We start from the raw sequence: 27,861 nt of genomic DNA, 5'->3' as shown, positions 1-27,861 counted from the left end.
CCCTAGTCTGTAGCAGTGCATGGGATTCTTCCGTCCTAAGTGCAGGACTCTGCACTTGTCCTTGTTGAACCTCATCAGGTTTTTTTGGCCCAATCCTCTAATTTGTCTAGGTCCCTCTGTATCCGATCCCTACCCTCTAGTGTATCTACCACACCTCCTAGTTTAGTGTCATCTGCAAACTTGCTGAGAGTGCAGTCCACACCATCCTCCAGATCATTAATAAAGATATTAAACAAAACTGGCCCCAGGACCGACCCTTGGGGCACTCCGCTTGAAACTGGCTGCCAACTAGACATGGAGCCATTGATCACTACCCGTTGAGCCCGACGATCTAGCCAGCTTTCTATCCACCTTACAGTCCATTCATCCAGCCCATACTTCTTTAACTTGGCGGCAAGAATACTGTGGGAGACCGTATCAAAAGCTTTGCTAAAGTCAAGGAATAAGGTCAGGCACAACTTGCCCTTGGTGAATCCATGCTGACTGTTCTTGATCACTCTCCTCTCCAAGTGCTTCAGAATGGATTCCTTGAGGACCTTCTACACGATTTTGCTGGGAACTGAAGTGAGGCTGTAGTTCCCCGGGTTCTCTTTCTTCCCTTTTTTAAAGATGGGCACTACATTTGCCTTTTTCCAATCGTCCGGGACCTCCCCTGATCCCTACGAATTTTCAAAGATAATGGGCAATGGCTCTGCTATCACATCAGCCAACTCCCTCAGCATCCTTGGATGCATTAGATCTGGACCCATGGACTTGTGCATGTCCAGCTTTCCTAAATAGTTCTTAACCTGTTCTTTCACCACTGAGGGCTGCTCACCTCCTCCCCATACTTTGTTGCCCAGTGCAACAGTCTGGGAGCTGACCTTGTCTGTGAAGACCGAGGATTGCATTGAGTACTTCAGCTTTTTCCACATCATCTCTCACTAGGTTGCCTCCCCCATTCAGTAAGGGTCCCACACTTTCCCTGACTTTCTTATTGTTGCTAACATACCTGTATAACCCTTTTTTGTTACCCTTCACATCCCTTGCTAGCTGTGCCTTGGCCTTCCTGATTACACCCCTAGATGCTCAACCAATATTTTTATACTCCTCCCTAGCCATCTGTCCAAATTTCCACTTCTTGTAAGCTTCCTTTTTGAGTTTAAGCTCACCGAAGATTTCACTGTTAAGCCAAGCTGGTCACCTGCATGTTTGCTATTCTTTCTGCACATCGGGATGGTTTGTTTCTGAGCCATCAATAAGGCTTCTTTAAAATACAGCCAGCTCTCCTGGACTCCTTTCCCCCTCATATTAGCCTCCCGGGGCATGCTGCCCATCAGTTCCCTAAGGGAGTCAAAGTCTGCTTTTCTGAAATCCAGGGCCCATATTTTGCTACTCTCCTTTCTTCCCTTTGTCAGGATCCTGAACTCGACCATCTCATGGTCACTGCTGCCCAGATTGCCACCCACTTCTACTTCCCCTACCAATTCTTCCCTGTTTGTAAGCAGCAGGTCAAGAGGAGCACGGCCCCTAGTTGGTTCCTCCAGCACTTGTACCAGGAAGTTGTTCCCAACACTCTCCAAAAACTTCCTGGGTTGTCTGTGCACTCCTGTATTGCTCTCCCAGCAGATATCAGGGTGATAGAAGTCTCCCATGAGAACCAGGGCCTGTGATCTGGAAACTTCAGTTAGTCATCCGAAGAAAGCCTCGTCTACCTCATCCTTCTGAGATATTACCACTGTCAAGGCTGAATCCCAACTCTGTCACTCTGAGTGCAGAAGTGGGGCCCGCAAGGATTTAAAAAATTAATACTGGCCACTCCAGGCTTGTTTTACACTGCCAAGGTTACAGCTTCTCTCTAACCTTGGCTTGGTAAACGCTGCCACCACCTAAATGCAAAAAAACCCTTTGAACCCAGGAAGGAGCACTTGGGAATTCCTCCCTGTGGGTACCTCAAGTCCTTTCACCTCCTCCTCCCCCCGGGAAGAGCTGAGAAAGAAAACAAAGGACATTAGCTGTTGCCCCCAGCTAATCAATCAGCATAGACACAAACCTGTTAAGACACCAGAAATCCAATCCTGTTCTTAACAAAGGTAAATTTTATTAAAAACAAAAAGGAAGAAAATACATCTGGAACTTAGGCTTTTGCTAGATTTTAAAAGAGCAATTCCAAAAATCAAGCACTCAAACTAGCTTTCTTGGGGGTTCAGCGTAAAGGTTACAAGCAAACAAAAGCATCTGGGGTTAGCACGGAGGAGTCCACAAGCCAATAAGAAATAAAAGAAATAACCCTAATTGCATCTAGCTAAACATTCTGATCTACTTACACATTGGAGTTCAGATAAGTAGTTCTAGGCATGATCTGATGACTTATAATCATGCATGGCCGCTCTGACCCTTCAGCCCAGAGACAACAGACAAAGGGGAAGTTTCTTTCCCAATTTTAAAATGTTCTACCTTCCCATTGGCTCTTTTGGTCAGGTGCCCACTTTTTTTTCTTTATCTGGGGGCCTTTTTAACCCTTTACAGGTAAAGCAAATAAAGAACAGCTACCAGGAGGGATTTTACAGCTAACTAGCTGTCTGGGTGTCCATCAAAGGGAGCTCCCCCCCACACACTTTATTTATTACACCACCTGTTGCTGGCAGGGCGCTGCCTTCAAAGCTGGGTGCCCGGCCAACAGCTGCCGCTCTCTGGCTACCCAGCTCTGAAGACAGCACAGAAGTAAGGGTGGCAATACTGCGACCCCCCCTAATATAACCTGGACCCCCAGCAACTCCTTTTTGGGTCAGGACCCCCAATTTGAGAAACGCTGGTCTCCCCCGTGAAATCTGTATAGTACAGGGTAAAAGCACACACAAAACCAGATTTCAAGCGGAGAGACCAGATTTCACGGTCTGTGACGCACTTTTCATGGCCGTGAATTTGGTAGGGCCCTAATCATAGTGAAACAAAAGGGAATTAGTTTCAGAAAGACTAGAGATTCAACTGGAAACAAGGGTGAGTGATGGAAACAAATGGTTTCATATCAAACAAAATCATAAGACATGAACTAGGGTCTACACTTACTAATAGTTACCTTTCCTAGCTAATAGAGTAGAGTCTCACCTGTCTTTTGCAGCACTTGCTTGTCCCAAGTAGCCAGGACCAAGTCTTCCATGAACCATCCTATGATCTGCTTAATCAGTCTTTTGTCTTAATTCATAGCCAGGGCCATTCCTTCATTGCCATATTGTTCCTTTCCCCTTCCAAGTGGTTTGGAGGTTTATAGTTTGTCTTTGATGGTTTTCCATTGACTTCTCTGAGCTGGGGCAAGGCAGACAATATATATACTACCTGTATGGCCCTGAGGATGGCACATGGGTTGCAGCTGTGTGCTGACTGGGCTGTAAGTGGCCTGTAGGCTGCGGGTTGAGAACCACTGGGCTGGTAGCACGGCACCCCCTAGCACCATGCTGGAGCATTGGGGCTGATAGGGATGAAGAGCCATCTATTGAATCACCGTTGCCATTTCCTATAGTATCCTGGGTTTTCCTTGGAGGTCTCCCCTCCTTGCACTGACCTGACACAATGCTGCTTAGCTGGTGAGACCTGAGTCTATCCCTGGCATGTAATTGTCTCCTCCTTCCAGATGAAACTATGGAATCCAGGATCCGAAAAGTTCTGAACACTACGTACAAGAAGCTGACCAACTCTCTGTCCCAGGATAATATATCGGACGAGATTAAATATCTCAAGTGAGTCTGCAGCCCAATTTCTCCCTTAAAGCCTAATGATTTAGACACCCCAGCCTACACTCACATAGGGCTCTGCTTTCCTGCTCTATGGACAGACCCATGTCGCACTGTGCAGATCTGGCTCTGAACTCCTCCTGCATTTGCAGGATTCCGATTCAGGCCTGTGTCTAGATAGCACCATGGGAATTGACAAACTGGATCAGACCACGGTCCCTCTAGACCACTGTCCTGTTTTCTGACAGAGGCAACACCAGGTGCTTCAGAGGAAAGTTTAAGAACCCTGCAATTCTGGGATGTCCCTGCTGCAGGGACAGTTCATTCCCCAGCCCTGTAGAGCTAGTGGAAAAGAGAACCTCACTGCAGATACCTTCCCCACGTGGGTCTCCCCCCAGGGCTCCAAGAGGAAACTGTGGCCGGGAGGCATCCGTAATGGTGCAGGTTCTATAGAACGTTGCTGCTCAGGAACCAAGGAGAAGCAAAGAGCTGGTATGGCGGCTCAGGGCCTTTGCACAGGCTTCTCTGGGCTTACACGGCTCTCTGGGGATGCTCCCAGTTTGGGATTGGGCCCCGCTGCCTTTTCCAGCCAGGGTGAACCCTGCCCCCTGAACAGGATGACCTGGGGAGAATAAGGCCATTAGGGGTATGTCTACACTGCATTGTAAATCTGGGTCTGTGGGACCCACGCCTAGAGAGTCGGTGTTTCCATGCCTGCGCTTGTGCATCCACATGGCATTGTAAACCCAGGTTTAGGATGGCTGGACCCCGGACTCACAACTGTGTTGACACGTCCGTACTGCACTACGCAGACCTGAGTCAGACCGTGAGGTGGTGCGTCAGTGCAAAGGTGTGTGGAACAAACAAACTCCACTCTCAGGTTGGAAGCAACAAAATCAGAGACAGCTTTATTCAGGACATGCAATTGCAAGGGAAGAACACAGCTGACAGAGCATCTCTGCCTCAGTTTCTCCAAAGTACAAGCAAAATCACACAAGCATTTATACCTCTTTGTGATGTGCATTAATTAAAAACATCTGCATTTTATTTAGGCTGTTTGCTATCTAGTCCAGTATTTTCTCACTTTCTCTTCTCAAACAGCGTTATCTCAAGGCTAGGTCACACTGACTATTCTGCTGTTTTCCACTTGCTTCTGATGTGAGCCCGGCTTCTACAGGTCTCGCGATATTAGGCTAAGTCTTGACAGAACAGTTGCTCTGTCTCTTGCACTTAAATGGCTGCACTTAAATCCTCTCTTTCTTTCCCTGCTTCCACAAGTGTCCCCACAGCCAAACGTGGGGAGGGCCTGGTCTGGTTCACTCAGCTCAGCAGGGCTGTCAGGCCACTCCTGGTGTCCAGGAACCTGGAAAGCCTCTCTGTTCTCAGGTTTGTCGGGCGGCTGGTAGGGGAACCCAGGCCCACCCACTCCACTGGGTTCCAGCTCAGGGCCCTCAAGCCAGACTAGGAGCGTCTGGGTTTGCTGATTCTGAGAGTACCCTGAGCGCCGTCCTGCCTTCCCTCGGGCCTCTGCAGGCTCTTCAGTCTGTTGGCCTGTTCGCCCCTTGCTGGGGTGTTCTCCCTGGGCAGCTCTCTGGTAGTCTGCTGACAGGAGTTCCTTTCTCCTGCCTGCTCACTAGGGTTACCATTCGTCCGGATTCCCCCGGACAAGTCTGGCTTTTTGAGTTAAAAATAGCGTCCGGGGGGAATCTGTAAATGTCTGGACTTCCCCCCCCATGCAGAGCGTGCGCGGCTGACAGGGCAGCCGGCCAGATGGTGCCACTTGCATGGGGCTCTGACAGCCAGAGACAGCCCCTCCTCCGCTTCCCCCTCCTCTCCCTTGCAGCTAGGGTGACCAGATGTCCCGATTTTATAGGGACAGTCCCGATTTTTGGGTGTTTTTCTTATATAGGATCTTATTACCCCCCACCCCTTGTCCCGATTTTTCACACTTGCTGTCTGGTCACCCTACCTGCAGCTGAGATCACTCCCTCCCTCCCTCCCTGCATTCGCAGATCACCGGCCGGCCATTTGCATCGGGCCTCCGGCAGTCTGGAGCTCCTCCACCTGCTCCTCCTCCCCTGCTGCCCAGCGTGCCGCCCGGCACGCTGGTCTGAGCGGCACGGTAAGGGGGCCAGGGGGCTGAAGAAGGGGCAGGGAGGTTCTGGAGGGGGCAGTCAAGAGACAGGGAGCGGGGGGGGGGGCTTTCTGGGGATGGGGGTGTGGATAAGGTTTTGGGCAGTCAGGGTACAGGTAGGGGGTAGGGTCTCAGGAGGGGGCAGTTAGGGGACAAGGAACAGGGAGGCTTAGGTAGGGGGAGGGGTTCTGGAGGGCAGTTAGGAGCAGGGGTTCCAGGAGGAGTAGTCAGGGGACAAGGAGCGGGGTGTGTGTGTGTTTGGGAGTTCTGGGGGGCTGTCAGGGGGCAGGGGTGGGGAGAGGGATCGGAGCAGTCAGGGGACATGGAGCAGAGGGGTTTAGATGGGTCGGGAGTTCGGGGGGGGGCTGTCAGAGGGTGGGGAGTGGTTGCATGGGGCGTGGGAGTCCTGGGGGTCTGTCTGGGAGTGGGAGTGTGGACACAGTACTCCAGATGAGGCCTCGCCAATGTCAAATAGAGGGGAATGATCACATTCCTCGATCTGCTGGCAATGCCCCTATTTATACAGCCCAAAATGCCGTTAGCCTTTTTGGCAACAAGAGCACACTGTCGACTCATATCCAGCTTCTCGTCCACTGTAACCCCTAGGTCCTTTCCTGCAGAACTGAATACTAAGTGTTTTTCTTAAAGTCCAGCACCTACATTCTTGTGATTCAGATTGTAATACAAAAAAACCCCCCAAAAGTTTATACCCATATGGTTGGGAAGAAAAGCCTGACAGTGCGATCCAAGTGTAACCCATTCTGCCAAGGGGATGCCGCATGCTGGGCTCCAGCTTCCCCCCTGCCCCTGCTTCCCCCATCCCCTTCTCTTCCCCATCCCATGCACTTTCCCCACCGCTCCTTCTCCTCCCCAGGCTTGGGGGACAGGGGGGAACAGCCCCCCAGCACAAGCCGGAGGAGCGGAGCGAGCTGGGGCCGGGTCACTCCACTTCCTGCCGCCCGGTAATTGCAGGGCGGGCCCGACCCCGCACTCACGGGGCAGCAGGAAATGGAGTGACCTGGCCCCAGCCCACGCCACTCTGCTCCCCTGGATCCCGGTCTTGGGGGGCAGGGGGGAACTGGCTGGGAGCTGGCAGAGTGGAGCAGGTGGGGGCCGGGTCGCTCCACTTACCGTTACCCGGTGAGTGCAGGACGCGCCCGACCCCTGCTGCAGTCCTCAGGGGAAGGGATGGAATGGGGGCAGGGTTGGGGCGGGGCAGGGACGGAGGCTTTGGGGAAGGGATGGAGTTGGGGAGGGGCTGGGGCGGAGCAGGAGTGGGAAAAGACAGGGCAGAGGCAGCTTTCCTGGCCGGCTCAGCCGGTCGGGGGATCGGGCTGGGGGTCCCCTTCTGACTGGTAAACCCGGTACTATCTGGCAGTACCTGTATTAACCCTTTGGTTGCTGGGAAAGCATGGAGTACATACACCCCATGACACAGACCACCTGCTTCTAGGGGCATATTCCAGGGTTCCTAGCCCCTCGCCAGCTGTAGCTCCTCTAGGCCTTGGTTCATGGTTTATGGCGGGAAAACTTGTCTGTCCATCCAGCCAAACCTTAACGATAGCGGATCCAGTGTTCATCTAAATCATTTTGGGGGTTGGAGAGAAGGGGAGTCTTTCTATTGACTCCAATGGGACGGTATTTGTGAGGAAAGGAGCTGCCTGGCCCTTCCCAAATACATGACTCTGTCTAACCCTCCCTCCCTCTCTCCTCCTCCTCAGGAACCGCCTCCTCACCTTGAAAGAAAAGTCTTCTCTGGACCCAATTTACATTGGGCTCTTTGGCAGCACCGGGGCTGGGAAGAGCTCGCTGTTCAATGCCATCATCGAGCAGCAGTTCTTCCTGCCAGTGTCGGGGAGCCAAGCCTGCACCTCGTGCATCGTGCAAGTCAGCAGCAGCCGGAGCAAAAACTACGAGGCAAAAATTCACCTTCTCTCACTACAGGCAAGTCTAATTCCTCAGCATGGCACAGGGCACGGATGTGTTCTTTAGGACAGTATCCTGGCTACAGGGTGTGTAGCCACAGCCCCTCCACAGGGTAACTCTGTCTTATGGAGAGGGCAGCTGGCTCCCTGGCCCAGAAGGCCCCTGCTGGCTGCTTCTTGTATTAAACCTCAGCCCTGCCTGATGATTGCCAAGGGCTCCAGGAAGGAATGTGTGTCCTCTAAGTAAAGGATGGGGTTGGGGTTGGTTCTCTTAGGAGGTCAGGAGGTAGGGTAACCAGACAGCAAATGTGAAAAACCTGGACAGGGGGTGTGGGTTTATAGGAGCCTATATAAGAAAAAGACCCCAAAATCGGGACTGTCCCTATAAAATCGGGACATCTGGTCACCCTATCAGGAGGAGACAGGTGGAAGCAACAGCACTTCCCTCCCTGCTTTGCTTGTAGTTGTCCAGAGGGGAATCCTGCTGCTGGAACCACAGCTGGTTCGTCTGCTGCAGAAGCCAGGGAACCACTTGTGCTGCGTCTGCACTATAGCTCCCCACAGTGTCTCCTGCAGCACCGAGCCATTTCCCAGCTCCCATCCTCTGCCCTCTGCTCGGCACTAAAATAGATCTGTAGTCCCTTTGATTGGAATGCTGTTCCACCAATCCCACCCAGCCTGAGCTCTAGGCACCCCCATAGCTACTGAAATCCACTACCACTGCCTCGACAACCCAAGTCAAATCCAGCCCCAACTCCTGCATTATTCTGTAGCAGCCTTGCCCGGCCCCCGCCCCAGCCCCCCGAATGCCCAAGATAACAATGGCCTGTTTGCCCTGCTCTGCACTGGCAGGAATGGAACGAGGAACTGAAGAATCTGGTGGAGCTTGTGTGGAAACCCGGGGAGGAGGAAGAAGAGGAGGAGGAAGGTGATGTAGGTGAAGCTGTCCAAAAGCTTCAAGCGCTTTATGGGAGAGATGCTGTAACCAGATCTTATGAAGACCTGTTGAGGGCAAAGCCCCTAGTAAATATCCCTTCCTCAAATTGTATTCCCCTCACGGGAGCGCAGGTGAGTGAGTGTGTGATCATAAATTCCAAATCCAGAAGACCGTTGTGGGTTCAAAAAAGAACGAGATCAGTTCATGGAGGACAGGTCAATCTATGGCTCTTAGCCAAGATGGTCAGGGACAAACCCCATGCTCTAAACCTCTGCCAGAAATTGGGAGTGAACGACAGGGGATGGATCACTAGATAAAGAGCCTTGTTCTGTTTACTCCTTGTGAAGCATCTGGCATTGGCCACTGTCCGAAGACCGGGTGGTGGGCTAGATGGACCATTGATCTGACCCAGTGTGGCCGTTCTTATGTCAGGGAGATGGGTGGAGAGGGTGAGGCCAGAGCAGGAGGAGGCTGGGAAGGCGAGGGGATGGGGAGGGAGGTGCTAGAGCCGGCGGAGGGAGTCCGGAGCAGCTGGGCTCAGTCCCAGTTTCAGACAGTGAAGGCAGGGGAGAGGAGAGAGGAGAAGCAGGGAAGTGTTGCTTCTTGCCACTGGCTAAACCAATGCCTCATAGTTTTTCCTGAGACATCGCTTATATGAGTGACCGATATACATTTAAAGTTCTCTAATATGTAAGTCATCAACCCTGAACAATTATATAAGTTCTGCGTGGGAGTGTGAATCCTGCTGCACTAATTAGGGCAGTGATGCTCAAACTATTTACCAGCCAGTCGGTCTTGTGTCAGAGGAACAAAAGTAGGAGGGGAGAGAGTCAAGACAGTGACAGGAAATGGGTGACCAGGCATTTCCCTGTCTTGGGGGTGAGGAGAGGATGAGCGGCTAGGGAGAGGTGTACACTAAAGTCTGACCTTTTTCAACCTGAAATTATTATACACGCAATGACTGAGGCGTAAAGGGGAGTTAAAAAGTCAAAAGACAAACTGAAAAACAGGATTTGGTGGTTTTTAAAATCACCAAAAAGATTTTGATCTCTTAAAGTTGGCAGTGCTGCAGTCAGACGTCTCCTAGACACACCCAAGCTAGCTCGGGTATGTCTCCATGTGCTGCAATCATACCCCTCTGCCCCCTTCGCAGTGCAGACGTACCCCTTTAAGGAAAGGCGGTAACATTTACATTCAGTAGGTGCCTCCTTCAGCTTTACATTGAGCTACGAACGAGCTTTGCTGGCTGTGGATGGGTTTTTCCAGAGAACTTGGAATAGGCCAAACTCAGGGCAAAATTGTCCCCTCCTGCATGAATCTATTGAGGGATTCCCCGTGGAGATTACCCCAGTCTGTCCCACTGAGGGAGTGAGCTCCGCCTGCCCCATCCCACTCCTCCACACCCCTGGCAGGAAGGCAGCTCCGGTGCTGCCACCTAGAGCCCGGCAACATTTCCTCACCCAAAATATTTCCAGTTGGAAAATGTGGGTTAGTTGAAGTCTAAACGTTAGGCAGGAAAATGTCAATTGTAACTGATATTCTGATTTTTTCCGATCAGGGACATCAAACCAAACGAACAATCATTTGTGGTGAATCATCACTTTGAAACAATTGTTTTGCTTTGTTTCGATTTAAAAATGTTATCTTGGCTTTGGGATATTCAGGGGTTTTCTTGCCTTTCTCTTCCCAAATTTCAGGTGGGGATTTTCCTTGAGGAATTGACCACAGGGAATATTTCTGCTTTTTACTGCCAGCCATGCAGAGGCAGCTGTAACCCTCTGCCCCCAGCAGCCCACCTCATTGCCCCGTTCCCTAGCCATAGCCACTCCCAGGGACCTGCTGGAGAAAGTTAATCAGGCCTCGGGCTACAGTGACTCTGTCACATGTCCTCTGCAGTACCAGAGAGGGAGAGATGCTGTGCTTCCCTCATGCTGTTTAGCTCTTGTGAAAGCTCTATCAGAATTGGAAGGAGGCTAGGCTTCCTGGGCTCTATTCCCAGCTCAGACAATGACTCACTGAGTGCTCCAGCCCCCTCAGTTTCCCCATCTGTAAAACGGTAGGGAATGAAACATAGTCTCACAATGCCCCCGTTCCCCCCCCCCCCCCCCGGTGGAAGATTGTTCAATTAATTACTGTTCACAGATGATTTCAAGAGGGGCAGAGTTTGATTTATTTATTGTGTTCCAGGCAAAAGAACTCTCTGACAAACTGGACCCCTATATCCGGAGTCAGAGTAATAAGGATGAGGAGGAGGCAGCACTGGATGAAGAGAAAGCCAAGATGCGACTCTGGCCACTAATCAAATACGTGGAAGTGACGATTCCGAAGTCCGACATGATTCCGGAAGGTGTCGTGTTTATGGATATTCCCGGGACAGGAGATTACAACAGCAAAAGGGACGAAATGTGGAAAGAGGTGACTCACCAGCTCTGTGATGTGTGGGAGGAAATTCTGATACATTATTTGGCTGGAAAGCATTTAACCATTGGTTCTAATGTAACTATTCCAGTGTAATGAAGGAAGGAAAGCTCTAGAGAGGGCCGTGAGCTCTGTGGCCTGGGGAAGGCTTTAGTGGAATGAACAGAAGCAGCGTCCACACGTATAGTGAGGGTGCATCTCTGATATTAGCTAACGGTGCTTCCCAGTTTGGATCCATTGCTGCTCCTGGATTCCTGTAGCATCAAAGCCCCATAGTGCCTTTCTCCATCCGCTCTTCACTAGGAGACTGAGGTTTTTCCTCAGAAGTGCAGACCCTGCAATGATCAGATGCACCGTTCTCTTCTCTGCACTAGGGCTATCCCACCGAATGTCTACGCAGCAATTAAACACCCGCAGCTGGCCCGCTTCAGCTGACTCAGTCTCGGGCTCTGGGGCTGTAAAATTGCTGTGTTGATGTTCAGACTTGGGCTGGAGCCTGGGCTCTGGGACCCTCCCTCCCCCACGGGGTCTCAGAGCTCTGGCTCCCGCCCAAGCCCAAATGTCTATACAGCAACTTTACAGACCCACAGCCCAAGTCAGCAGACCCAGGCCAGCCACAGGTGTTTACAGTAGTTGCTGGGTAGAAATACCCCTAGCGGTCAGCTCAGAACCTCCAGCTAGCACAGTCCTGAGTGGCACACAGCTGAGGGGCGTGAGCTAGGCGCTCAAGTCTGCAAATTGCTGGCACAATCCTGCAGAGACTGAGCACTCTGCACTGCCATTGCAGTCAGTGGGGAATCCAGAGCGCTCGGCATGTCTCAGGATGGCGCATGGCTGCCTCGTTGCTTCCAGACATAGGCGCCAACTTCTGCTCCCACTGGTGGGTGCTCGACCCTGCCTCTGGCCCTGCCCCAACTCCACCTCTTCCATGAGGCTCCGCCCCTGCCCCACCCTCATTCCAACCCCTTCTCCAAAGTCCCCACCCCAACTCCGCCTCCTCCCTGCCCCTATTCCGACTCCTTCCCCAAATCCCCACCCCGGCCCCGCCTCTTTCCCGCCTCCTCCCCTGAGCGCACCACGTTCCCACTCCTCCCCCCCACCCCCGAGCGGCTGAACAGCTGTTTGGTGGCGGCTGGGCAGGAAGCGCTGAGAGGGAGGCAGAGGAGCGGGGACGCGGGGCGCTTGGGGGGGAGGAGGAGGTGGGATGGGCGGGGAGGGGAACTTGGTTGCTGGTGGGTGCAGAGCACCCACTAATTTTTCCCTGTGGGTCCTCCAGCCCCAGAGCACCCATGGAGTCGACGCCTATGCTTCCAGATATAATCCTCCCTCTCTCTCTCTCTCCCTCTTTCTCCTTAAGAGCATCAATAAATGTTCAGTCATCTGGGTTATCAGCGACATCGAACGAGTTCTGGGGGACAAAGTCCATGAAGTGCTGCTGAAAGAGAGCATCAAAGCTTACCAAGGCGGGATGTGCAGTGACATCGCTCTGGTGGTCACCAAGTCTGATAAGCTGCAGCTGGAGGAATACCTGAGGTAGTGGAATAGACTGTCCCTGGGCTTCAGGGACTGTGGGAGACCTTCCTTTAGAGATTTACAGTGTGTCTGCCTGTCTTCCTCCTGCAACCCCTCCTTCTAGCTACCAGCTCGTCCATGTTCACCCATCGGCTTCTGAAGCATCTGCCATTTGTTCTGGCTGGTGTTTTCTGACTGCAGTGTCTAACAACAGTACCAGGGGTTCTCAAACGTGTTTGATTGTTCCCCACTTCTTTGTGTCTAGTAGTAATTTATGCCCCCCCCCTTCTGCCACACAAGTACATATAAATAAACCAGCCTGCAAGTCACTAAATATTAAAAGCAGTGAGGCATTGATTCAGACACACCCAACGATCCCTTGTAATAAGAACAAAAGCAAAACTGTGGTGACGCTTACAATTAAATGGTCACACTGTGTTGTAGCAAGCGGATTAACGTACAGATGGCAACGACTTTGTCTCATGCTAGGCAGGCTGAACAGAAATCCGCCAAAATGCCCAATGCCAGCTCGAGTCAAACGCACAGCACCATCTGAGGGCCTGGTATGTCTGGAGGAATCCGCTTTGCTAGTTATTCATCGCTGGCGCAGTCATGGGCGGCGAGTTCTATGGGCCCGTGGTTCCTGGGCACCAGGAATATTTTTGGTTCCCAGACACCAAGAGTCTGGTTCCAGCACTGGTCTCTCCTTTGGCCCTGCCTTCCACCCCCGGGCTCCCCCTCCCACCTCTGTGTCCCCTGGGTCCTTTAAAACAGCCCGGGGCCCCCACCCATCATCAGCAGCGCAGCAGAGCTGAGCGGTTTCCTGCCTGCTCACTCCATGTGGCTGCCAGCCCCTCCCTGTGACGCCTGGGTGGTGTGGGTCCATGTCCCACCCCAAGCGCCCCTGCAGCCAATAGGAAGCTGTGAGGGTAGTGCCTGAGGGTAGCAGCATGCGGAGAACCTTGGCCCGCCCTGCTTAGGAGACTCAGGTAAGCGCCGAACTCCTCTGCCCCCTCCCAGAGCCTGCACCCCCACCCCTTTCCCACACACACCCTCTGGCCCCTCCCAGAGCCTGCACCCCCTCCCACCGCACCCCCTCCCATCCCCAAACTCCGTCTTGGAGCCTGCACCCCTCACCCCCTCCTCCACTCCCACCCCTTGCCCCAGCCCGGGCCTACACCCAAACTCCATCCCAGAGCCTGCACTCCTCACCCTCTCCTTCACCCTCACCCCCTGCTCCAGCCTGGAGCCTGCACCCAGCACCCAAACTCCATCCCAGAGCCTGCACCCCAGATCCCCTCCCCAACCCAAACTCCCTCCCAGAGCCTTAGGCAGGTGGGGGGCAGAGTTTGGAGGGGCGGGCTCTGGGCGTTCTGGGCACCACCAAAATTTCTACAAACCTGCTGCCCCTGTGTGCAGTAAGGTTTTTTTTCCCAAAAGCATCTTGCACCTCCCCAGAATACATTCCCCCTCCTGCACAGTTTGAGAACCTCTGGTCTAGACAGGATGAAAGTGTGGGTATTTGTGTGTGTAACACTGTGCCCCTGGGAGGCTCGGCAGCAGGAACTGAACCTGAGATCTCAGGATTTAAACACATGAGCCTCAACTGCCTGAGCTAAAAGACCTGCTGTGCAAGCCATGGCTACAGCAAGCTACTCCACCCCCAGGGTTCTGTCTGCACGGCCCTCGGGGGTGTGACTGCAGCACATGGAGCCATACCCATGCTGGCTCTGAGCTAGCTAGCTCGGGTGCCAATAGCAGTGAAGCCACTGCAGCGTGGGCTAGCTGCCCAAGTACATACCCAGCTCCCTGGGGGGCTGTGTTTGGCACCTAGTCTGTGCCACAGCCTGTGCTGCCCTGGCTTCACTGCTATCGGTACCTGAGCTGTCTAGGTCAAAGCTAGCACAGGTATGTCTGCAGATGCTGCAGTGACGTCCCATTTGCAGTGTAGACAACCTACACACTGGGTGTGGCCCAGACACCTCTAGGCGGGGCTTGAGCACAACACAGCATGGGTGCGGGTTACATTTCTAGATGGTAACTCTCAGTTCTCATCAGGATGGAAATGGCAAAGGTGACAAATAGTCATGTTAAAAAAAGCTAAAAGCCCCAGGTTGAATTGTTTTAGATTAAAACATCCTCTGTTTTGCAATTAAAATAGCTGAAATCTGCCATGGCATTCCTTTTCAGACTAAAAATCAAATAAATAGGTATAACTCCACATATATATATATCTCATAGAGCTGGAAGGGACCCTGAAAGGTCATTGAGTCCAGCCCCCTGCCTTCACTAGCAGGACCAAGTACTGATTTTGCCCCAGTTCCCTAAGTGGCCCCCTCAAGGAGTAAACTCACAACCCTGGGTTTAGCAGGCCAATGCTCAAACCACTGAGCTATCCCTCCCCAAATGTATCAAATCTCTTGCCACCCAGAACTTCACAAATATCACCTGCCCAGGTGCTGTAGCCACTCAGAACTTCACAGCAGCAGCAGGGATCGAATTCCGATCCTCTTCTTCCAAAAGCAACACTGAAGCTACAGGAGAATCTCCATTAGCAGGCACTACAGGGCCTATGACCCAGACAACTGGCAGTTCTGATTCCATCCAGTAGTGGCAATGGTACTAGAGAGACACTGTCAAGCTGGGTACAGTAACTGCTCAGTCAGAGTCTCAGGGCCCTGTACCACCCTCCAGCCTTTCCACACATGGAGCAAATGGGCCTAACAGCCCAAAAAAGGACTTGGGAAGGCAGTGGGGAAGGGAAAAGCAACAAATGATTTGATCCCGCTCTCACCATCAACCCTTCTGCACCGTCCACATGACTGAGAAACAGTGTGTGAAAAGGGGGTGTGGCCAGGCAGGAGTAGGGAGGAATCAGGGAACAGTCACTGCTAAAGCAGTGCAAATTCAGTTGCAGTTTCCTGCATAAGTAAATGCTAAAGGACACACTTGCAGCAGGGAGCCGGCTTCATGTCTGAGTTCAAGCAGAGGGACCTGCCTGCAGAGCCAGTGGAACCCTACAAGGACAGTGGGGTGTGACAGCAGAGGGGCTGTCATTTCACATCCCCACTGGCTGGTGAACAGGGCCCCTGCCCATCTCCTCTGGCGTTTGGTCAATGAGTTGTGCTGTGGTTCTGCGGACATGCTAGGGGCTATCTGCCCTTTTGCCCTCTCTCCCGTAGACTTGGGTGGTGGGGAGATAACTATGCCTTCCCCTCCCTCTGCCAGCCTGTGATGGGCTGTTGTTGGCTACAGGGCACAAGTAACCTTCAGTTGATGGGGGTGAGGGAAGCTGCTGGGGAGCCCCAGAGCTGTGAGACACTGCGCTGCCCCTCTCAACCTCAGCAAGTGGGAGCCTTGCTGCAGCTCAGCTGTCTGACAGCAAACGAACACAAATAAAGCCATGCTTCTATGGCCCTATCTACAGTGACAAGTTTCTGCCCAGTAAAGCAGCTGTCTGCGTTGTAACTCCCGAGGGTACACACTGCCAAGCCACTTACTGCGCAGAAACTGTGCAGTTGCAGCGCTGTAAAAAACCCACCCTGCCGAGAGGCGTAGAGCTTTCTGTGCCGGGGGTACAGCGCCGCGGTGCCAGTGTAGACACCCTGGTCGATTACAGCACTGTGATTGGCCTCCGGGAGGTGTCCCACAATGCCTGTTCTTGCCTCTCTGGTCATCGGTTTGAACTCTACTGTCCTGCCCTCAGGTGACCAACCATCAGCCCCACCCCATAAATTCCTTTGGAAATTTGAAAGTCCCCTTCCTGTTTGCTCAGTGACATGTGCAGTGGTCTCAGCACATCTTTCCAGGTGGCCATGCCTGCTCCACACACCAGGCGATCTCCCACTTGGAGCAATGCCGAGCTGCTGGACCTCATCAGCATTTGGGGAGAGGAGGTTGTGCAGTCCCAGCTGCGCTCCAGCCGTAGGAATTATGATACCTACGGACAGATTTCACGATGCTGACAGAAAGGGGCCATGACCAGGACACACTGCAGTGCAGGGTCAAAGTGAAGGAGCTGTGGAACGCCTGCCACAAGGCGTGGGCGGCAAATCACTGCTCCAGTGCTGTACCCATGAGCTGCCGGTTCTACAAAGAGCTGGACACGATACTCGGTGGCGACCCCACCTCCACTGCGAAGACCATTGTGGATACTTTGGTGGATACTTCCTGGTTCCGAGCCAGGAGGAGGAAATCTTGGACGAGGAGCGGGAGGGGGACCCAGAGGCAGAGGATGACTTGGAGGTCAAGATACATGCAGCCAGGAGCTCTTTTCTACCCGGAGGAGGCTAGCCAGTCACAGCTGTCAGATCTTGGCGAAGCGCAAACAGGAAAGGAGGCTCCTGGTAAGTGGATTTGATTTGGGGAATCACTGAGGCGAGTTGTTGGGGGCAGGAGGGTTGCAGAAAGCCGGCTTGCGTCTGTATGATGCGTGTACCACCACATGCCTAGTCTGAGCGGCGGAACAGGGTGTTGATTGACTCCCTCACTTCATGGGAATCTGCCTCAGATCTCCAGGAAACGCTCATGGAGATACTGGGCAATCCGCTGCCGCAGGTTCTTCGGCAGAGCTGCTTTGTTTCTTGCCCATTAACGGTAACTTTCCCGCGCCACTTTGCCATTGCGGGGGGCGGGGGGACCATTGCTGCACACGGGCGAGCCACGTAAGGGCCAGGGCGGAAGCCGCAGTCTTAGAGAAGACCCACTCTTGATTCCCTGCTCACCCTCAACACCAAGATATCTTCCCTAATGATCACATCCTGTGGAAAATGTGGGGACAGGAATGATTATCAGCCCCCCCCCCCACAGCGCTGGCTCTCCCCAAGAGCCACATGCCCAGTGTACATTAGGGTCCGGGAACACTGATTGCCCCTGTCCCTGCAGCTACTCACCATTGTGGGGGGCTTGTGGCTCATGTATGCTTGCCTGGGGTCAGCCAGTTAGTGACAGGCATGTGAATACTGCCTGTGTTTTATATCACTGAATCAGAGTTCTGTGCGTTGCAAACAATACTGCTTCTGTAAAATGTTGTGTTTAAACTGCACATAGATGACCTTGGGAAACCAGCCTCCCTCTTTGTTATCGCCGGCTGAATGGCTGCGCAGAATTGGAAAGCGGCCATGAAGAACTAAGGAGGACTTTCTGCATGAGGTTATGATGCACTCTGTGGCTGAAAAACAGGAATTGAAGGCGTGGCGGGACAGCGAGAAGAGGGACCGAAAGGAGAACGCAGCACGCCAGAATGAAGCCACAGAGCGTCTCTTAAACGTTATGGAGCAGCAAGCGGACATGCTCCAGGAGATACTAGCACTGCAAACCGAGCAGCTCCGCACCCGCCCTCTCCTGCAGCCGCTGTCGCAAAACTCTTTCCCATGCCTCCCCCAGACACTCTCTCCTCCGGTTGTTGTTTTTTAATAAAACAACTGAGTTGGTCTGAAAGCAATCTTTATTCTATTAATTGAAAGCAAACAGAGCCCTGCAAATCAACAGACAATTATCTTAAACCTTCACAGTGCACTGTCTGCACCAATCACAATCACCTCCTAGCATTACAAGCACTGCACTCCCGAGCATAGCAACAAATATTAGTGGCTGTCAGCTTCAAATTGCTATCTCAAGGCATCCCTGATCCTTATGACCCTGCGCTGCGCCCCTCTAATAGCCCTGGTCTCTGGCTGTTCAAACTCAGCCTCTAGGCACTGAGCCTCAGCGGTCCAGCCCTGAGTGAAGCTTTCACACTTCCCTTAACAAATATTATGGAGCGTACAACACGTGGCTATAAGCATATTAATACTGTCATCGACCAGGTCCAGCTTTCCATATAGGCAATGCCAGTGGGCCTTTAAACGGTCAAAAGCAAATTCAACAGTCATTCTGCACTTGTTCAGCCTGTTGTTGAACCACTCCTTGCTGCTGTCCAGTTGGCCCGTGTATGGCTTCATAAGGCACGGCATTAAGGGGTAGGCGGGGTCTCCCAGGATCACAATGGGCATTTCAATTTCCCCTATGGTGATCTTCTGGTCCAGGAAGAAAGTCCTTGCTTGCAGCTTCCTGAACAGGCCAGTGTTCCGAAAGATGCGTGCATCATGCACCTTTCTGGACCAGCCTGCGTTAATGTCTGTGAAACACACACGGTAATCCACAAGTGCCTGGAGAACCATTGAGAAATACCCCTTCTGATTAATGTACTCGGTGGCTAGATGCCAGAACTGGAATATGCGTGCCATCTATCGCCCCTCCACAGTGAGGGAAGCCCATTTGTGCAAAGCCATCCACAAGGTCACACACATTGCCCAGAGTCACGGTCTTTTGGAGCAGGATGTGATCAATGGCCCTGCACACTTCCGTCAACACACGTCCAACGGTCGACTTTCCCATTCCGAACTGGTTAGCGACCAATCGGTAGCAGTCTGGAGTAGCCAGCTTCCACAGTGCAATCGCCACACGCTTCTCCAGCGGCAGGGCAGCTCTCATTCTCGTGTCCTTGGGCCGCAGGGCTGGGGCGAGCTCATCACACAGTCTCATGAATGTGGCTTTCCTCATCCAAAAGTTCTGCAGCCACTACTCGTCATCCCAGACGTGCACGACAATGTGATCCCACCACTCAGTGCTTGTTTCCTGAGCCCAAAAGCAACATTCCACTGTGGTCAGCACCTCCGTGAATGCCACAAGCAATCTCGTGTTGTAGCTTGTATGCGTGGCGAGATCAATGTCGCACTCATCTTGCCCTTGTAGTTTAAGGAATAAATCCACTGCACTCGTGATGTGTTGGTCAGAGCGAGCAGCATACTGGTCAGCAGTTTGGGATCCATTCCTGCAGACCGAAGAGGCAGAGCGTGGAGTACACAAACCGTTGAAAGACAGCGCCAAATGTGGATGGAAACACAGGGATTGCTGGGATGTGAAGCAATGCATCACGGGGCATTGGGACAGGACCCAGGATACCCTGCGACCCCCTCTGTCTTCCCACAACTCTTAGCGGCAGAAAAGGAAGAGATGCTCTGTGGGATAGCTGCCCAGAGTGCACCACTCCAAAAACCACTGCAAGTGACGCAAGTGTGAACACGCTATTGTGCAGGCAGCCGACAGTGTGAACACATAACAGCAGTTTCCCTTCAGCGCTCTCTGAGCAGCGCTGTAACTGCCGGTGCTGTAACTCTGCCAGTGTAGACATTACCCTAAAACTAAAACTTAATTTCAGCATCAGCAAGTTACGATCTTTCTCAGCTACCCTCGGTTCCCAGAGACTTCAACCCCCTGTGATTTTAAGAGCTCTGATCCCTTGAATCCCCCAAGTAATAGTTCACTCCCCCTCTCTTTATAGTCCAGTAAGCCTTTGAAATGTATTCCCAAAAAAGGTTCCTTTCTCCTGCTGGGTGTGGCTGCCAGTCTGTCTGGTGTAGATTCCAGGCTGTCTTCTCCCTTGCTGGTGATTTTTACAATGCAAATGATCTCTTCCTGCAACCTCAGATACAAATGAATAGCCCATTGAATTTGGCCACAGATGGTTTGAGGTGTTGGCCTCTTTCCTTTGTCTGGAGAAAACCTGTTTATCAAGTCCCCCAACTCACCTGGCTTAAACACATTTTAGTCACATATTTCCAGCCCACCTTTAAAGTTCTTTGTGGTACATACATGACTCAAGAACGTTAATGGTCAGTGAGCTGTTAGTTTTCCAGTGATATTTTCCATGTCACCTTTCTGATATATATCATGACGACAGTATGTTAGGTGTAGCGAGTATGCCAGGCCTGACAAGAGTTGCTAACACAGAGTGCTGAACCACCAACGGGTGTGTGTGTCACAGGGGATTTAGGAAGAAACAGGCCATGGGATGAGCTGTAATGCAAATGACTCTACAATAAGCCTCCTTGCACCCAGCGCCACACTGATCAGTGCTCACAAGTCCCCCACGTGTGGAATACACAAAGGGCCCATCACTCGAAGAAGAGGATGTTACTTACTGTACTGGAGGTTCTCTGAGATGTGTGGTCCCTAGCTGTGTTCCACTACCTGCCTTCCTGTCCCTCTGCTTCGGACTTCACCGTAGTGCAGTAAGAGGAGGAATTGTAGTGGTGTTGACCTGCACTGCCCCTTACACTCTCAGTTGGGAGCACAAAAGGACATACTGCACATGCAGGTCAATAGACACTGCTTGGAAAGAAATTCAGGACTCAAGTGCACGGCGCGTATGTACACCTATGTGTGGAATACAGATAGGGACACACATCTTGACGAACCTCCAGTACAGTAAGTAACCTCTTATTTCAAGAGCTCTGGCCTCTTGAATCCCCTAAGTGATCTATCATTTAGGGATTTGCTCCCCCTCTCTTTATAGAACAGTAAACCTTTGAAATGTATTCTTATGTAATGTATTCACAGATAAAGATCCTTTCCCCTGCTGCGTGTGGATGTCAGGTTCTCTGGTGTAGATTCTACGGTGTCTTCTCCCCCATTAGTGATTTTTACAATGCGAATGATCTTTTCCTGCAACCTCAGATACAAATGAATAGCCCATTGAATTGGGCACACCTATTAATGATATATTACATGTCACCTTTTGGATCTATATCATGACAACAGTGCGTGAGGTGTAGCGAGTATGTCAGACCTGACAAGAGTTGTGAACCACCAATTCACTTCTGTGTCACAGAGGGTTAGGAAGAAACAGGTCATTCTATAGTTCAGGGGTTCTCAAAATGGGGGGTCAGGACCCCTCGGGGTCACGAGGTTATTACATGGGGGGTTGCGAGCTGTCAGCCTCCACCCCAAACCCCGCTTTTCATCCAGCATTTATAATGGTGTTAAATATATAAAAAAGTGTTTTTAATTTATAAGGGGGGGGGTCGCACTCAGAAGCTTGCTGTGAAAGGGGTCACCAGTACAAACGCTTGAGAACTACTGCTATAGTTATTCTCTACAGTGATTCTTGCACCTTCCATTGAAACATCTGGTGCTGGCCACTGCCGGAGACAGGATGTTGAGCTAGATGGACCTTGGGTCTGATCAAGTCTGACAATGCTTATGAACATGCGAAAGCCCATTTCCTACCTTCCAGACTGTGTATTGTCACCTTCCCATAACCCCCTGCACGTAGTTATGTGCAAGCGGCATGATAGGATTTTTGATGTTTGTCATACCTGATTAAATGTGTCATTTTAATTTTTTCCAGGGAAAGACAAGAGAAACATGTGAGTATTTGCAGACTTTTTTAAAAATAAGTTGTAGTCTTAAGAATGAACTCTCCATGAACAAAAATGAGAGGTCACTGATTTGTCTCCTGAAGATGGATGTCATCCACTAGGGCTGCTAAATACAATGGGGTGTACCAGCAAGAGTCCTGATTAGTGTAAGAGGAGCTGCAGGGTTAATTTATAGCATCCATGGGCCCAGTCTAGGTATCACCTGCTCACCCTACACATGTGAGGCCCCCATTCGCTTTGGGTGGGTAAGAAAAAGACAGTTTAGCCCACAATCAGGATAAAAGTACAAGAGCTATCAGCATTTGTAGTTCAGGAAGGAGTTTGATCATCAGCTGGAATGGGGTAAATATCCTAAGAGAGGCCTGGTGCAGTGGCATGAGAGCCATGAAGTCCCTTGTTCTCATCCCATCTCTGTAACAGACTCGTTGTGTGTCCTTGGGCTAGTCATTTAACCTCTGTGCCCGTTAGCTTCTCCAGCTGTAAAACTGGGGCAATAAGGCAGTCCCTGTACATGGGAGCCCTGAGGAATGCAAGACGTTAGAATTTAAGCAGCTGAGCAATGTTAATAACAAAGTTGAGTGGACTTAGCCATATGGGTTTATTTATTTATGGCCATAATCCCAGTAGTATCTGAGTGCCTCACAAACATTATTGAATTTATATCCTCACCCCTGCGAGGCAGGGCAGGGTTGTTATCCCTGAGGCACAGAGAGCCTAAGTGACTTGTCCAAGGGCACACAGGGAGCCAGTGGCAGAGCTGGGAATCCAGTCTGGATCTCGACTCTCAGTCCAGTGTCTTAACCGTTAAGCCATAATAATACTAAACAAATGGTCTATTTCTGAGTCATAAACAAGGGTTCAAAGAACTAAATTCAGTTCACAGATAAAACAAGCCTTGATTGAATGTTTCCCAGTGTAAAATGGCTCCAGAACAAGACCAAATTAGGAACTGAAGATGTGCTGCAGGTGACAGTACTAATTAACTCCCCTGGAGCTGGTTTTTATGTTTCCTGTAGCAATGTCTGCCCCACTAACTAACCTGGGATAATAACCTTAATGAAGGATACTTTAAAATTACATGATCCAAAAAGAAAATTAATGTTACTGAAAGCAATAATCCTGTTTAACTCTTTTTATAATGCGCAGTTAGCTCAATTGATTTAATTTAGCCAAGAGAAGGTTAAAAGGTGACTTGATCACAAGCTACAAATACCTACATGGGAGTGAGATTTCTGAGAGCAGATGACTCTTAAATCTAGCAAAAAAGACCTAATAAGATCCAGTGCCTGGAATCTGAAACTAGACAAATTCAGACTAGAAATAAGGCACAATTTTTTAACAGTGCAGGTAATCAATCATTGAACCAACTTACCTAGGATGGGGCCATTACTTGGAGTCTTTACATCAAGACTGACTCTTTCCAGGGGCTTGTCTACACAGAGCAGTAAGGTGGACTATGGGTGGTGGGGGTGAGTTGTAAAGAGCACTGACATATTAGTCATTAACTGGTCCATGTGGAGCTGGCCAGCATGCATCAGAAGTTCCCTTTGGGCTTTAACGTAGAATCATAGAAGGGTAAGACTGGAAGGGACCTTGAGAGGTCATCTAGTCCAGTCCTCTGCACTCAAAGCAGGACTAAGGAATAACTAGACCATTCCAGACAGGTGTTTGTCCAACCTGTTCTTAAAAACCTCCAATGATGGAGACTCCACAACCTACCTAGGCAATTTATTCCAGTATTTAGGTACCCTGACAGGAAGTTTTTCTTAATGTTCATCCTAAATCTCCCTTGCTGCAATTTAAGCCCATTGCTTCTTTTCCTGTCCTCAGAGGTTAAGGAGAACAATTTTTCACCCCCGTCCTTGTAACAACCTTTTATGTACTTGAAAACTGTTATCATGTCTCCCTTCAGTCTTCTCTTCTCCAGACTAAACAAACCCAATTTTTTCAATCTTTCTTTATAGGTCATGTTTTCTAGACCTTTAATCATTTTTGTTGCTCTCCTCTTGACTTTTTCCAGTGTCTCCACATCTTTCCTGAAACGTGGTGCCCAGAACTGGACACAGTACTCCAGCTGAAGCCTTATAAGTGCTGAGTAGAGCAGAAGAATTATTTCTCGTGTCTTTCTTACAACACCCCGGCTAATACCTCCCAGAATGATCACTTTTTTTGCAGCGGTGTTACACTGTTGACTCATATTTAGCTTGTGATCCACTATGATCCCCAGACCCCTTTCTGCAGTACTCCTTCCTAGGCAGTCATTTCCCATTTTGTATGTGTGCAACTGATTGTTCCTTCCTAAGTGGGGTATTTTGCATTTGTCCTTATTGAATTTCATCCTATTCACTTCAGACCATTTCTCCATGTAAGCAGGTGAATGGTCCCACCATTGTGGGAAACTTTCCTGGCTTTTACCCTACCCCAGTGGAATCGGCTACCCAAAGGATCTGAGTCCTTGCTCCAGCTCCCTTTACCCACAGGCCTGCCTGACCTGGGGGACTCCCCTTCCACTCTCCTGGGTGGCAGAGTCCTCGTAATCCCAACAAGGCTGGGCCTGGTCAAACTTGTCCTGGTCACTTAGCCCAGGGGCTAGGGTGTCCCCACTCTGGGGTGCTCTCTCCTCTCTGGATGCTTCCCTGACCCACTGATCACTGCATAGAGCTCAAAGCAAATACAGTTTATTAAACAGCAGACAATTAAAACAATGAGGGAAAACTGGGAAAGGTTAAAGGAAAACCCGTCACCCCGCTCTGTGGGCACAGGGGCACCACAACCAGCGTCGCTGGAACGTCCGGGCAGCTCAGTCTGTTCCTCACCCGTCCCAGGCCCTGCTCAGGCCCTGGCTGTGCTGCAGGGACGCTGCGGGTCGGACACTTGCTCTGGCGGTGGCCACACGCCCTCAGGCTCTAGGTGGCAGGGCCCTGCTTCCCAGCGTGGCCCCCGCCCTGTCGGGGTTACGATCCCCCCAAGTCTGGCCTGCCCGGCCTCTTCACTGGGGGCGTCTCCCTGTGCTGGGCCCATTGCCCAGGGCCCCCCTCGCTCTCCCCAGCTGCTCACTGCACCCGGCTCCGGCCTGCCCCAGCCCCTGCCCCAGCCCCAGCCCCAGTCCGCCTCCAGCTCAGCTCTCTGAGCTGCTCCTCTGCCCCTCTGGCTCTGGCCGGCACGGCTCAGCTTCCCAGCCCAGCTCTGGCTGCTGCTCTCCCCTTAACTCAGCCCCCCTCTGCCTCAGGCAGCTCCCCTCACACGGAGGACGGGACCCCGACCTCCTGGCTCTCTCATTGGCCGGCCTGTCTTGTCATTCAGGCTGACATGGAGCATTGGCCTCTCCCCATTGGCCCTGGGGACCGTCAGTCTCAGGATCCTGATTTCTCTTCAGCCCTCCCCTTTCCTTTGGTACTGGGAGAGGCCAGCCAAAAACCCCACTAAGTGTCAGTGGGGGGCCAGCAGCCCAGGGCCGGCTCCAGGGTTTTGGCCGCCCCAAGCAACCAAAACCAAAAAAAAAAAAAAAAAAAGCCGCGGCTGCGATCGCGATCTGCGGCGGCAATTCGGCGGGAAGTCCTTCACTCCGAGCCGGAGTGAGGGACCGTCCGCCGAATTGCCGCCGAATACCTGGACCTGCCGCCCCTCTCCCGAGTGGCCGCCCCAAGCACCTGCTTGAGAAGCTGGTGCCTGGAGCCGACCCTGCAGCAGCCCCCTTACATCCAGTTTGTCCAGATCATTTTGAATTTTAATCCTATCCTGCAAAGCACCTGCAAACTCTCCTAGCTTGGTACTGTCCGCCGACTTTAAGTGAACTCTCTATGCCATTATCTAAATCACTGATGAAGATATTGAACAGAACCAGACCATGGACCAATTCCTGTGGGACCCCACTCTATATGCCCTTCCAGCTTGACTGTGAACCACTGATAACTACCCTCTGGGAACAGTTTTCCAACCAGTTAGGCACCCGCCTTATTGTAGCTCCATCTAGGCTGTATTTCCCTAGTTTGTTTATGAGAAGGTCATGCGAGACAGTATCAACAGCCTTACTAAAGTCAAGATAGACCACGTCTACCGCTTCCCCATCCACAAGGCTTGTTACCCTATCAAGGAAAGCTGTTAGATTCGGTTTACATGATTTGTTCTTGACAAATCCATCTTGACTGTTACTCCAGGTTAACAGCAGTGTGTTAAAAGCACACTAGGGAACTTCTAGTCCACGCTGGCAGGGTCCACATGGGCCAGTTAATGTGCAACATATTAGTGGGCTCTAGAAATCACATCCCTGTAGTTGGCATTACTGGTTCATGTAGACAAGCCCTAAAAGATCTGCTCTAGCTCAAACAGAAGTTCTGGGCTTGATGCAGAAATTCCTGGGTGAAGTTTGCCCTGTGTTATGTTGAAAGCCAGATTAGATGGTGTCTGCTGGCTTTAAAATCTATTAAAGCATTTTGGGAACCACCTATAGTAACTTTCATTGTTTTTCCAAATGTAGAAACCTATAGAAACCAGACACGATGCCATTTTAGAGAGGAACGCATTCGTGAAAGGGAAGAAAATCAAAGGACTGAAGACAAAGCTCGGGGTAAAGTATAACACTGGGTTTTCTAGTTGTTGGAAACCTATTCCTAGTATATTTCAATAGTAAATGTGATGGTCCTTGGACTAACATTTATAAGAAAGTATTTTTCCATGAGATGTGATGATTTCTAGGTGGTCTCAGCTATACTATAAAAACCTTGATGTCAACAAACAACGTTCTAAGCCTCATTGAATTCTGGGGCCAGATCTAGCTTGGCCTTTAGGAGCCTAATTACAGTAAACTTCCAATGGGAGCTAGTTGCCTAGCCTTGTTAGGCACTTCTGAAAATCCCATCCAGTGATAAAAACGTGTGTGTTTGGAGCTGACCATCCTCTGTGGTTTGATTCTGAGTCATAAATAAGGGATCCAGGCATTAAAGTCAGTGTGCAGACAAAGCTGATCCTCGATTCGGTGTTTGCTCAATGAAAAATTGACATCCCAAATCCAATCGTTTCGCAGTAATACAGAATTAGGGATTTAAGATGCACTGTTTGTCTGCAGCACAAAGCATTCCTTAAACAAAGCCGGTAACGTAGGGAGAGAGGGAAGGAGGCCTCAGAAAGGGAGAGAGATGAGCTGGGACATTGATGAGGCAGAGATTTCACAAGGCTGTTCTTGGGGGCACAAGCTGCAGAGGAAGGGGCTCTCTCTCGCCCCAACAATGGTGAGATTGTGTGACCAGACAGAGGAGTTTGCTGCTAAAGGGAGGGAGGGAGGGAGCGCAGTTTTGAACTGGATCCTGACATGAATGGGGTAGTTGAGGATACACAACTGATTAAATTCACACTCGCTGCACCATTTATTGGCTATCTGTGGCAGAATTCTGCAGTGACAATAGAACTTGCCAGAAGCTGGGAATGAGCGACAGGGGATGGATCACTTCATGATTCCCTGTTCTGTTCATTCCCTCTGGGGCACCTGCCATTGGCCACTGTTGGAAGACAGGATCCTGGGCTAGATGGACCATTGGTCTGACCCAGTCTGGCCGCTCTTATGTTCTTATGAATTTTCTGAAGCTGCTTCAATAACCCCACTTTTTACATAATCTGTGTGTGGGGGTGGGGGTTTTTTTTGGTTTTGTTTTTTTAGAGAATACTGCCGAGTGACTCAGAAATTCTGGACAAGGCTGATCTCGTTTACACGGTCAGTGCTACAGAATACTGGCAGGAGACCTGTATGAATAAGGAAGAGACAGGTAACATGCAATTGTTCTTTCAACATGAATTGCTAATGCTTCATTGCTCAGAGTGCTGACTCTGCATCTCTTACTGGTGATGGGCACACGCCACTGATGCAGGAATTTGGTTCAAAGCCGCATCTAAATGTGCAGCGCTTTCCCCAAACTGTGGGGATTATATGTATTGTTATTATTTGTATTACAATTACACCTGTATTACAATTGTATGACAGGTGTAATTGTCGGGGCTCTGTGGTGCTAGGCGATCTACATGCATATAA

At 50.9% G+C, this 27,861-nt stretch overlaps 1 protein-coding gene and 1 long non-coding RNA gene across 3 annotated transcripts in view; one reads left to right on the top strand and one right to left on the bottom strand.

The window, feature by feature from the left end:
• LOC135982137 (uncharacterized) overlaps positions 1-27,861 on the bottom strand; it is a 530,422-nt gene that overhangs the window by 389,070 nt on the left and 113,491 nt on the right. The gene's annotated exons all lie outside the window — the stretch shown is intronic.
• LOC101950004 (nuclear GTPase SLIP-GC) overlaps positions 1-27,861 on the top strand; it is a 113,554-nt gene that overhangs the window by 42,605 nt on the left and 43,088 nt on the right. For both annotated transcript variants that reach the window (XM_065587427.1, XM_065587426.1), the window contains 8 exons: positions 3,611-3,716; positions 7,566-7,788; positions 8,622-8,837; positions 10,894-11,121; positions 12,482-12,657; positions 21,809-21,827; positions 26,317-26,406; positions 27,493-27,598. In XM_065587427.1, the coding sequence (XP_065443499.1) occupies positions 3,611-3,716; positions 7,566-7,788; positions 8,622-8,837; positions 10,894-11,121; positions 12,482-12,657; positions 21,809-21,827; positions 26,317-26,406; positions 27,493-27,598 (1,164 nt within the window). The remainder of the gene's footprint in view (positions 1-3,610; positions 3,717-7,565; positions 7,789-8,621; positions 8,838-10,893; positions 11,122-12,481; positions 12,658-21,808; positions 21,828-26,316; positions 26,407-27,492; positions 27,599-27,861) is intronic.

Source organism: Chrysemys picta, chromosome 3, assembly GCF_011386835.1.
Source record: "Chrysemys picta bellii isolate R12L10 chromosome 3, ASM1138683v2, whole genome shotgun sequence".
In the NCBI taxonomy this organism is placed as follows: Eukaryota; Metazoa; Chordata; order Testudines; family Emydidae; genus Chrysemys; species Chrysemys picta.
The sequence above is the reverse complement of the archived record's forward strand: the minus strand, read 5'-3'. Positions and strand labels throughout refer to the sequence as shown.